Source organism: Lutra lutra, chromosome 3 (assembly GCF_902655055.1).
Source record: "Lutra lutra chromosome 3, mLutLut1.2, whole genome shotgun sequence".
In the NCBI taxonomy this organism is placed as follows: domain Eukaryota; kingdom Metazoa; phylum Chordata; class Mammalia; order Carnivora; family Mustelidae; genus Lutra; species Lutra lutra.
In genome coordinates this window covers 112,996,052-113,008,287 of record NC_062280.1, presented here as the reverse complement: position 1 = coordinate 113,008,287, position 12,236 = coordinate 112,996,052, and the positions used below count along the sequence as shown (strand labels likewise).

The window sequence follows — 12,236 nt, the reverse complement described above, 5'->3', positions numbered from 1 at the left end:
TTAGTGGGGTGAAGTGGAATTTCAAATGAGGCCAGTCACTAGTACTTTGTTTACTTTCTGCATGTATGAATCATCTTCTCAAAAATTATAAAATTTAAGCTCTGATTTACAGTTTAAACTTTTATTTTTTTAAGACATTTATTTATTTATTTATTTGTCAGAAAGAGAGAGCGAGCGTGCGCGAGAGAGAGTGAGTGAGCGCGTGCATGAAAGCACAAGAGCCACAAGCAGGGGAATACCAGGCAGAGGGAGAAGGCTCCCCATGGAGCAAGGAGCCAGAAATGGGACTTGATCCCAGGACCCTGGGATCATGACCTGAGCAAAGGCAGAAGCTTTACCAGCTGAGCCACCCAGGCATCCCATAGTTTAAACTTCTAGAGCAAAGTTCATAGCAGATCCCAGAAAATGGTACTTTAATCCCAAGGCCAGCCTTAAAACACTTGTTAAACTCACAGGATATTTGAAATGTTAAGAGACTACCAACATAGGACCGTTTCTATGAGAACACATGTTCAGAATAGCAGTTTTGTGTGTCCAAGACACTGGCTGAAGGAACACTGATTTTCCAAGCCCCTAGTGGTGGATCACTCTGTCGGAGAAAAGGGCTCCACTTCCTTGACATTCAAGCATTTTAGGGTGAGAGCAACCCTGACATGGCAACTAAAGGCCAAGTAGGCATCTGTCTAAATCTCTGCTTGATATTTCTCCCTTTTGAGTTCTTTGTTTACTTGTCTTCACCTAGGAATTAGCCTCTGCAATTTGCTTTCATTACTAACGCTATTACTTTAATCAGGTTTTGATCTGCTCTGGCCTGCTATGAAGAAAATTTGTTTGCTTTTTCTTACCTGAGACTGTTGTTAAAGACCTGTTTGTATATTGGATAATTAGTATGTTGCAAACAACATAAGAGAAAAATATTCAGAGATGAAGACAAACTTAGGTTTTTCCAGGCAATTCAGGTGGAAAACTAATCTAGGAGAGGTTGAGAGGAATTAAGAAAACCAAAGGCAGGATACCAGGAATTGTTTGGTACTGAGGACTTTTTATTTATTTATTTTTTTTCCCCGAGATTTTACTTCTTGATTTGACAGAGACACAGCGAGAGAGGGAACACAAGCAGCGGGAGTGGGAGAGAGAGAAGCATGCTTCCTGCTGAGTAGGGAGCCTGATGTGGGGCTCGATCCCAGGACCCTGGGATCATGACCTGAGCCAAAGGCAGACGCTTAACGACTGAGCCACCCAGGCGCCCATGTGCTGAGGATTTTGAAGGAATTGGGAGACGTGTGCCTATCACTTATCCTTTTTCTTTTTATTAAAGCATGGTCAGTGAGAATGTGTTGGGGTTAGCAGTATCTTGGGTGATTTGTTGGGGATAAAGTGAGTAAAGAGAGAAATTCTAAATAATGTCAGTAGGATATGGTCTTTTTAAGATACCCACTGTTACCTTTGTTTTAGAACATAATGAAAAAGTTTTAATCCTGTTTTCTCCCCATTTGATAGTAGCTTACGTTTTATTAATATTTACTTTAGTTTCCAAACAGAGTATAATTAGACCACATTAATTAATTTGTTTATTTTTAAACAGAATAGAATATGGCAAAGAGACCAGAGAGATATGCGGGCAATTCAGCCTGATGCAGGTTATTATAATGATGTAAGTATTAAGATATGTTATACTAGCTTAAGTTTGCTTGGACATTTGAATGTAAACGTCTTTGCTTGGATATTTGAATGTAAAACTGTGTGATCTCAAATGCAGATGTGGACGTTTCTTTTTCTTTCTTTCTTTCTTTTTTTAAATGTTTTAAAATGTTTTAAAACGGGGTGGGGGAAAAGCAGGCTCCCTGACGAGCAGAGAGCCCGATGCAGGGCTCGATCCCAGGACCCTGAGATCATGACCCGAGCCGAAGGCAGAGGCTTTAACCCACTGAACCACCCAGGCGCCCCTCTTTATATACATTTTTAGAATTAAAACAAAACATTCCTAAAGAGAGAAAATAACATCTCTGTACTCCATGGGTTGTTATTATTATTATTTTTTTAATCTCAGTTAGAATTTTTCTTTTACTTTAATGGTGTAAGAACTTTTGATTTGGGGCTTAAAGAAATGTCCAACAGAAGATTGCACTGCCTCAGAGTCTGGAATAGGAAAGTTAATTTTATTTTTTATTATTATTTTTTTTTATTTTTTTTAAAAGATTTTTTTTTTTTTTTTAAGATTTTATTTATTTATTTGACAGAGAGAGATCATAAGCAGGCAGAGAGGCAGGCAGAGAGACAGGAGGAAGCAGGCTCCCTGCTGAGCAGAGAGCCCGATGCGGGACTCGATCCCAGGACTCCGAGATCATGACCTGAGCTGAAGGCAGCGGCTTAACCCGCTGAGCCACCCAGGCGCCCCAAAAGATTTTATTTATTTATTTGACAGAGAGAAATCACAAGTAGGCAGAGAGGCAGGCACAGAGAGAGGAGGAAGCAGGCTCCCTACTGAGCAGAAAGCCCGTTGTGGGGCTCGAACCCAGGACCTGGGATCATGACCTGAGCCGAAGGCAGCGGCTTAACCCACTGAGCCACCCAGGCGCCCCGGAAAGTTAATTTTAAATTTGGTTCATCATGAACATGTTTTATTGTGTTGACCTTGAGAAGTAATTGGAGATACTGCATATTTGATTTTGTTGTTTGTTTAGTAATAATGGACATTTAACTGTCCTGCATCTCAGTTTTCTTCATTTAATTAATACAGACTGATTATAATCTATAATAATAGTTTTTTCAAAGTCATGTATAGTCCTGAATTTGTCTTTAAATGTTGAAATAACTATCTTGTTCTTTCCCTGGTTTATGTCCTGTGTGTAGTCAGAAGCTCTTCAAATCCAATTTTCTCTTTTTGTAGCTGGTCCCACCTATAGGGATGTTGAATAATCCTATGAATGCAGTAACAACAAAATTTGTTCGAACATCAACAAATAAAGTAAAGTGTCCGGTATTTGTTGTTAGGGTAAGTATTCTGTTGGATATTTTTTTGAAAAATTAATCCTGAGTTAGTCTATACATATTTAACAGGACAAAATTAAATTATTTTAAGCTTATATCTGGGATAAAAATTGGTATGTTTGCTAATAATTTTATTTTGGAATACCCCACCATTTATCCGTTACATTCACATTTAGTAAAGTATTGATTTTTGGATTGTTCTTCATGATGCAATTTCCATAGAATTCTCTGAGCAGGCCATGGATCTATATTGTAGTAGGGCTCAGGCTTACTTTTGAATAGTAGGGTGGCTTTTGCTGCTGTTCGGAAAGCAGTATCTCAAAGTTAATGAAAACTGTTTGGTGTCACTAATAAGGAAAACACCTGAAAAAACCTAAGGCCAGTGGTTGACCATAATTTTTAGCTTCATAAAGGTACATAGTAGGTGCTCAATACATTAGCATGAAAAAAAATTAAAAAAAAAAAGATTTTATTTATTTATTTGACAGAGGGAGAAAGATCACAAGTAGGCAGAGAGGCAGGCAGAAGGAGAAATGGGCTCCCTGCTGAGCAGAAAGCCCAATGCAGGGCTTGATCCCAGGACCCTGAGACCATGACCCGAGCCGAAGGCAGAGGCTTAACCCACTGAGCCACCCTGGCACCCCCCAAAAGTTTAATTTTTTTTTTTTAAAGATTTTATTTATTTATTTGACAGACAGAGATTACAAGTAGGCAGAGAGACAGGCAGAGAGACAGAGAGGGAAGCAGGCTCCCTGCTGAGCAGAGAGCCCGATGCGGGACTCGATCCCAGGACCCTGAGATCATGACCTGAGCCAAAGGCAGCGGCTTAACCCACTGAGCCACCCAGGTGCCCCAAAAGTTTAATTTTTTTTTTTTAAGATTTTATTTATTTATTTGACAGAGAGAGATCACAAGTAGACGGAGAGGCAGGCAGAGAGAGAGGAGGAAGCAGGCTCCCCGCTGAGCAGAGAGCCTGATGCGGGACTCGATCCCAGGACCCTGAGATCATGACCCAAGCCGAAGGCAGAGGCCTAACCCACTAAGCCACCCAGGCGCCCCAAAAGTTTAATTTTTAAATAAATAGATTAGCATGGTTTAAAATTTGAAAATTTGGAGGGGTTTGCAATAAAAGGCCTTCCCATCTTCATCTCCCAGGCATTCAGTTAGTATTACCATTTGTGATAGTATAAGCATTTTCTTTGTGGTTTGCTAAGAATATACTTGTTGGTTAGCAGTATTTCAAGTCTAGAAATGTAGGATGGAGTTAATAGATTTAAGCAAATAAAAATTAAAAAAAAATGGGACAGAGGAAAGATAATAATGGTAAACCTTGTGGCAAATGAGCAAAATAGGCAAGTCCTCGATATTAGGAAGGTACGGTAGAGAGCAGGGAGAACCAAAGGTCTGGGGGAAATATTGCAGTTTTAGGTCTCCTGTTTGCTTCAGAGGCCTAAAGCAGTAGAAACATTAGTAAAGAAACACTGGTTCTTGGTAGAACCAACTAGTATGTAGTGTAATTTTGTTTACCAGGGAATTTGATTAAAAGGGTTGGTGTGCAGCTAATTTTTTATCTTCTTAGCATAATAGAGAAAGTTGTTTTGAAATGTATAAAATCTGAGCATTTTGTATCATAATACAGAAGGATAAAATTGTATTTGTTATAGTTCATTTGGTAAATTTCTCATTTGGGGATCAAACTGTAAGGTATCAGGAGACATTTGCACACAGTGGAGACCTAGTCCAAATTATAAGGTATCAAGATACAAGGACACAGTTCTGTTGCCTGTAGTATTTACTTGGTTGGGATCCATAGCAGATAACAAACTAGGGAAGTAGGAGGATTTTATTCATAATAATAAAAAATCATGTTGTGCAAGTAAGCAATAAAAAGTCAGGTTTTCCAAATAGTCTTCATTTACATATCTCATCCTGCTATTCCTATAACCACACTTGTATTTTTCAACTGTGTATGTCATAATTTTTAGTTAAATATATTTAGTTGCCCGGAAAAGTTCGATAACCTTGATGTCCTTAAATTGGTACTCAACTTTTTTCATAAAACACCAGTAACTTTTCTGCCTTAATTGGTCCAATAGCAAATGTAATCTTCCTTTGAGTTGTTTTGATGATTCACCATTTTATTTATGTTAGTCTGCTATGTATCCTTGGAAAATATGGTCTTTGCATATTTTGCTTTTAAAGGTTTTTTAAAGTGTGTAGATGTGTGTAACTCAAACAGGTACTTTTAATGCATTTACTGTTTTTTTTAACAATTTATTTATTTTGAGAGAGAGAACACTTGAGGGCTGTGAAGGGAGGGGCAAAGGGAGAGGGAGAGAGAGAATCCCGAGCAGACTCCATGCTGAGCATGGAGCCTGACATGGGGCTTGATCTCACTCATGACCCTGAGATAAGGACCTGAGCCTGAAACCAAGAGTTGGATGCTTAAATGACTGTGTCATCCAGGAGCCCTATGCATTTACTATTTTTAATTTAGTTAATGAGCTAAAATACTAATACAGGTTCTTTTCTGACAAAGTACTTGCTTATAAGTCTGAACTGTGCTTAAGTGGAAGTCAGTATTGTCTGTTGAATGTTGATTATTGGATTATTTTATAAATACTTTCTAAGTGTTTTAACAATTAGCTAAGATTCTTTTTTTTCCTTCCCTAGTGGACTCCAGAAGGAAGACGATTGGTCACTGGCGCTTCTAGTGGAGAATTCACCTTGTGGAATGGACTCACCTTCAATTTTGAAACAATATTACAGGTAACAGTAATCATCAGAGGCTAGCATCCTCCTGTGGTACTATAAAGAACTAGAGAGATACAGTTACTTTATTGGCATCTTAAACTTAAAATTGGACAAATCATTCTTGTGAGTTAATATATGCTCCTGTGAAGCCTTCTGTCATATATTCTTTTACATAATGTTTACAAATGTTTTAATGTTTTCACAGGCTCATGATAGCCCCGTGAGGGCCATGACTTGGTCACATAATGACATGTGGATGTTGACAGCAGACCATGGAGGATATGTGAAATATTGGCAGTCGAACATGAACAACGTCAAGATGTTCCAGGCACATAAGGAGGCGATTAGAGAGGCCAGGTTTATACACAATATACCATTTTCTGTAGTCCCTATTGTCATGGTTAAATTATTCTCTAAGTGTATTCTGGGTGCAGAGATGCATGGGCTCTGTCAGATTCTGGGATACTTTCTGCACCCTATAAACACAATATTTTTCTTTGTTTTCACACACTCACCATTTCGCTGGCACTTTTCTGAAGTAGTGTTGTCCCGGTATCAGCCTTTGCAATATGTTAGAGATGTATTGTCTGCCGCATTTTGCACTGGTTTTCTCTTTCATTTATGGTTAATAATGTGTATACGTTATTCCTTTTTACTACCTACTGTGTAAGACAAGAATCTTTCATTCCAAATAAAGAATTCAGTCTTTAATTATACAACTGAATAAAATCTAAAGCCTACAGAAAACACCTTCAGAGTTCACACAAAATACAAGAAAAAAAGGCTTAAATGAAGACCTGGTTGGCTTGGTTATGCCACGACTTCAAAAGGAAAGTATAGTAGGACTAAAAGCTCACAAGTAACTCTGGATGTGGCAAACATTAATGGAATAATGAATGGGTTCTTCAAGCTTTGAAACTGTAAGCAAACCACTGTCAAGAAGACTCTAGGACTTCTGATTCACTGTTGAGAACATCAGTTATGCAAATGTATAATAAGTGGAGTTTAAAATATTTTCAGTGAGTTGTATATTTTTACATATCAGTGAGATATGTATAGTAAAACTGGAAAAAAAATCTTGAAAGCAAGCCTGAAGAATTGCTGCAGCCTCAGAATAAAGCTAAGCAGCATTCTTTACGGGTGTACCGCCCATGCGTGGAAGGAGGTTGACATCTTTATAGAAACATCATCCACTGCAGTCACTTGTTTCTACTTCCAGAATCTTAACAAAAATTGTTGGATAAACATGCTCCTGCAAAAACAGTGCTTTAGTGTCCTGCCCGTACATTGAGTTTCATAGTTGGTTCTTTGTTAGTTACAGGACTCCAAAGTTCAAGAGAATTCTTAGAGATAGATGAGAAACTTGATGGTTTTTCATGACAGGGAGGGAAAGATGGCAAAAATCCTTTGCAGTAGATTATCTCTGGCTTCAAACACAGTCTGAATGTCTCTGTGTTCAAGTTTTCCCAAAAAGGTGCAACATCCATGGAGTAGCTTGTCAGGGAGAATGTGTGAGAGTTTCCCACAGACCATTCAAATAAATGAAAAACATTGTATGTAGGGTGTTTAGCAACTAGTCTTAAGTAGCTTGTCCAGAATTTTTTAGCTTATCATTTCATGAAGCATCTGAGGTAGAAGCTGATGCTCATTTTTTGAGCGGTATTCCTATGTGATTTAAAAGAGTGTTTAAGGAGTATTGCAAAACTACAATTCATTTAGTTTCTACACTAGTTCCACGTTTTCTGTTGGTAAGACAGGAAATACCGTACTGTGGGGAGTGTGGGAAGCATTAATACTAATAATACATTTGTAAAGTTTTGGACTATTGTTGATTGAAAACTAAGAAGCAACTACTCTGTTGAATTCTTCTTTTGATGAGATGCATTTGTTAGCTGACAACGTTCTCTTTAAGGGCTTCTTCACTGTTGGAATACTTCCCTCTCCTGTTTATAACGCAGCACAGTGTTTTTATTTTTCCCTGTCTGAGAAGCACAGATAATCTGTTAAATGCTGACTTCTTTCCCCTGCTGTGTGTCTTCATGTAACAGTTTCTCACCCACGGATAATAAATTTGCTACATGCTCTGATGACGGCACTGTTAGAATCTGGGACTTTCTTCGTTGCCATGAGGAAAGAATTCTCCGAGGTACGTGTACTAACAGTACTGATTGGAATATTTAAATAGGGAAGGCATTTGTGGTTAAATCATCACAATACCACAATACCAGCTTACATCTCCATTCAGTTTTTTTACATATACACTGTCTCACTCAGGCTCTTTAAAAAAAACCTGACCACTTCTGGTTCACAATCATTTTGTAGATTTTTACTACTACTGCTATCTTTGAGTTAGGTTATAAATTACATACAAGTATTCCTCTTCTCTTATCCTGCCACCCCCGCAAATTACTTGCTTACTTGTACTGATCCATTAGGGCCATATTCTTTTCCTGTCTTATAGCCAGCATAGCTTTCTCCAACATAGTGGCACTATAATTTTATTTAGATAGCTCACATTCTCCTGGCAGTCCTTTTACAATATGGTTAACTGAGGTAGCAATAACTACACTTCTCATTATTGCTGTTTCTGAAAGCAGGTGTTGTGTTTTTGTTTTTTGTTCTTTTGTTTTTTTTTTAAAGACTTTATTTATTTATTTGACAGACAGAGATCACAAGTAGACAGAGAGGCAGGTGGAGAGAAGAAGGAAAGCAGGCTCCCAGCTGAGCAGAAAGCCCAATGTGGGGCTCGATCCCAGGACCCTGGGATCATGACCTGAGCTGAAGGCAGTGGCTTAACCCACTGAGCCACCCAGGTGCCCCTTGTTTTTGTTTTTTAAACAGTATACCACATTTGTGTACTACATGGCCCACTAGTTACTAAATTTTTTCTTGTTTGCTTTTATCAATTTCATAATTATAAACTAATGTCTGTCAGTTACTCCCTCCTACAAAAAATCCATATTTTTTACTTGGATTAACTTAGTTTCAGACTTCATTAAGTGGAGCTGTTGAAATACTAACAGTTTATCTCTACCGTTTATGTAAAGTCAGTGGGTGCTAGAGTTAGGAAATTACCTCGGTTTATATATGTAATACAAACATTGAAACAGACATTTACATTAATAAAAACATTTAATCTCATTAGTTCATTGTTAACTAGGAAGGTAGTGTTCTCAACTGCTTAATTTGAACTTGTACTGATTTAACAAAGAGTATATTCTACTCCATACTCTTGATTCCAGTATCCCATAAGAGTAACATCTTCCTCTCATATAAATGCTGGGTAGGCACATGGGTGCCACAGACACTGGGTGTCAAGTAATTACTATTCAGAGATTTCCCTTTCTATTCAAGAGAGTTGGTTGAATTTTTACAACATTCCAGAGCTTAATTTACAGCCTGTAGTAGTGTTGTTGCTTTCTAGATAAGAAAGTAAATGCCCTTAATGTTTAACCCATATTTCAAGCCAGTTTTTTTTTTTTTTTTTCCTTTTAATTCATGTTTGTTCACATGTTTCTGGCTTTGCACGTTTTGTGTGGGTTCATCCACAGTGCTTTATGGTGATAGCTAGCATAAGGATATAGTACCTGTCATTGAAGGAGTGTACTATGAACATTATAATATTATACAATTCAGAACTAGATGGAGTCTTTAGAATCATTTAGCTGGAATTACTTTATGGATGAGCATCATGACCCAGCAGACTTAAGTGACATGTTCAAGGTAAATAAGTTCAGATCTAGGACTTAGAATCTAGCCTAATGATATGCTAATATTGCAGCTTTTCTCACTCTCAATGGAAGTCTTAGCTGTTAAACAGACATAAGATGGATAACGTTTTCTAGGTTTTGAAAATCCCAAGAAATATAGAGGAAACACAATAATTGTAGTTACTAAAAGCAATTCTAAAGTATCAAGACAATTATTTTTATAGTGGACTATAATAATTATGAAGTCTTATATAAAACTACTATGCATCTTGGATTAAATAAAAGAAAACCTGTTATGAGGTAACATTTTTCACTTCCATGTTCCAGTGAAATATTATTCAATTTTGGTAATGAAACTGTTTCTAGGTAGTACTTAAGAACTTTTCCTCTGAAATTTATGGTAATGAAACTGTTTCTAGGTAGTACTTAAGAACTTTTCCTCTGAAATTTAGAGTCTGTGTGTGAGATACTCTAGCAGTTAAATATTTTCAGATTTGAGTTGAGGCAAATTTGGATAAGATGAAATGGTTGCTAAAGTATTATTTGTTACTCCTTTGGCTTAAAAAAATAAACCAGCATCCTACCTATGTTATTCAATAGCTGAATTTTATTTTTTATGTGGGGGGCTCTTTTTATTTTAATTTTTGCTATGGAATTTTCAAACATGTACAGAAGTATAATGAATCTCCATGTACTTCTAGGATGCATGTTATAGCTTAGCTTACTCATGATTTTTGCTCCCTTTTTTCTTAGTACCTCAATGGTTATCTGGGACCAATATGAATATATAAGCCAAGTTAGTTACACCACCCAAATAGTAGTTCTAATAGGAAGTCTAGTATAGTAGATGAGTTATTAGATTCCAGTTATCCATTTTCTGTCATTCCCCTTTTTTGTAAATTCTCTGAATTTTAGTGGTGATTATAAAACAGTGAAATGGTTAAAATTTTCCTTTCCTTCACTTGTGGATTCCAGTTGTCTCAGGCCTGATCTAAAATTCCTCACATAAAATTTCAAGTAAATTTAGTTGAGCTTTATACATAGAAAATTGGATCACAAAGTCAAACAGATAAGGATAGGGGCTTCCACTATCTAAAATGTCAGTTGGTCTCTATGAAGGGATGATGTTCAGCTAGCTTACATAGACTTAAACATTGGACAGTTAACCATAGTCTTGCATAATGTTAGTGTTGTACATCAGACCAAAACTTGGGTTTAAGTATTTTTTAAAAGATTATTTATTTATGAGAGAGAGAGAGAGAGAACAAGCAGGGGAAGCAGGAAGGGGAGAGGGAGAAGCAGGCTCCCCCTGATCAAGGAGCCCTACGAGAGGCTTGATCCCAGGAGCCTGGGATCATGACCTGAGCTGAATGCAGACACTTAACCCACTGAGCCACCCAGGCACCCCATCTTGGGTTTAAGTATTAAAATCTAAGAACATTTTATTTTATTTTAATTTTTAATTTTAAAAAATTTTATTTATTTGACAGAGACACAGTGAGAGAGGGAACACAAGCAGGGGGAGTGGGAGAGGGAAAAGCAGGCTTCCCTCTGAGCAGGGAGCCTGATGCAAGGCTTGATCCTAGGACCCTTGGGATCATGACTCAAGCCGAAGGCAGGCGCTTAACGACTGAGCCACACAGGAGCCTGAGGAAAATCTAAGAACATTTTAAATGAAGGTGATGTTTATGATCATGTAGTTTAGCTCTTTTATCAAATACTTAACCTTTTCTATGTCATTCCTAAAACCCAGTCATCTATTCATAAACATTTTTAGTGTTACAGTATTCACTACCTTAAGTGATTCTTTTTCCAATTTTTAGATAGCTTTAATTTTTAGAAAGTTCTTTCATTATGTCAGAGATCTGCTTCTGTATGACTTTTCCTACCTCAGGAACACAAAAAAATTGAGTTTATTCTTTCTTCATGGCAGCCCTTTAAGTGTTTGAAGATAACTATCATGTCTTCTTTTTTTAGTACGTTTAGTATGCTGAAACGAGCACTCTGTCATGTCTTCTTAATGTAGACCATCAGCTGTAAGCATACAGGATCCTTGTGCATGGTGGAAGCCATAATACCATACTGTTGACTGCAGAATTTATAGTTGCTTTTTAGCGTCCTTTCTGAGATTGTTTGCATGCTTTTTGGAAAAGGAAGAAGTTACACAAGAGAAAGTCATCAGTATTTTTTAAGTTTCAAATGAGTACAGATTTATTTTTAGGAGATTTGCTACTCAAAAGATCTTGATTGGTCCACAGGTATGAAATTGAATATACTGAAAAATTGAGAAGTATTGTGTGCCACTCATTACTAAAACATATGCAGGTCAGCATAATTTATACACAGTTATCCTTTTTTCCCATTATTACTTAGAGTACTTAATTTGTGGGCTGGGAGTGGAAGAACATTTAAGAACCAGAAGTACACGAATCTGAGTGAGCTTCTAATGTATCGATATATATTGCATTTGACTCTCAGTGAAATGGAGGCATTAAAATCCATTTATTTAATTAATGACCATATACTATATGTATGCTACCATTAGTAGAAGAATCTTTTTAAGGTACGACACCTTCCCTCGTGCTTCTTAAAGTTTAGTAGGGAAGTTATTTTCACACACTGAAGATGGTGGAGAATATGGGAGAAGAGTTTTGTGTTTTTTTTTTTTAAAGATTTTATTTATTTATTTGACAGAGAGAAATCACAAGTAGGCAGAGAGGCAGGCAGAGAGAGAGGAGGAAGCAGGCTCCCTGCTGAGCAGAAAGCCCGAGCGGGACTCGA

The 12,236-nt window shown here is 37.3% G+C and overlaps 1 protein-coding gene across 11 annotated transcripts in view; it reads left to right on the top strand.

Moving 5' to 3' along the window:
• The window catches only part of WDR33 (WD repeat domain 33), a 124,494-nt gene that overhangs the window by 51,876 nt on the left and 60,382 nt on the right, over positions 1-12,236 (top strand). For all 11 annotated transcript variants that reach the window (XM_047722723.1, XM_047722722.1, XM_047722724.1 and 8 more), the window contains exons 3-7: positions 1,586-1,654; positions 2,891-2,995; positions 5,665-5,760; positions 5,951-6,102; positions 7,794-7,891. In XM_047722723.1, coding sequence (XP_047578679.1) covers positions 1,586-1,654; positions 2,891-2,995; positions 5,665-5,760; positions 5,951-6,102; positions 7,794-7,891 — 520 coding nt within the window. The remainder of the gene's footprint in view (positions 1-1,585; positions 1,655-2,890; positions 2,996-5,664; positions 5,761-5,950; positions 6,103-7,793; positions 7,892-12,236) is intronic.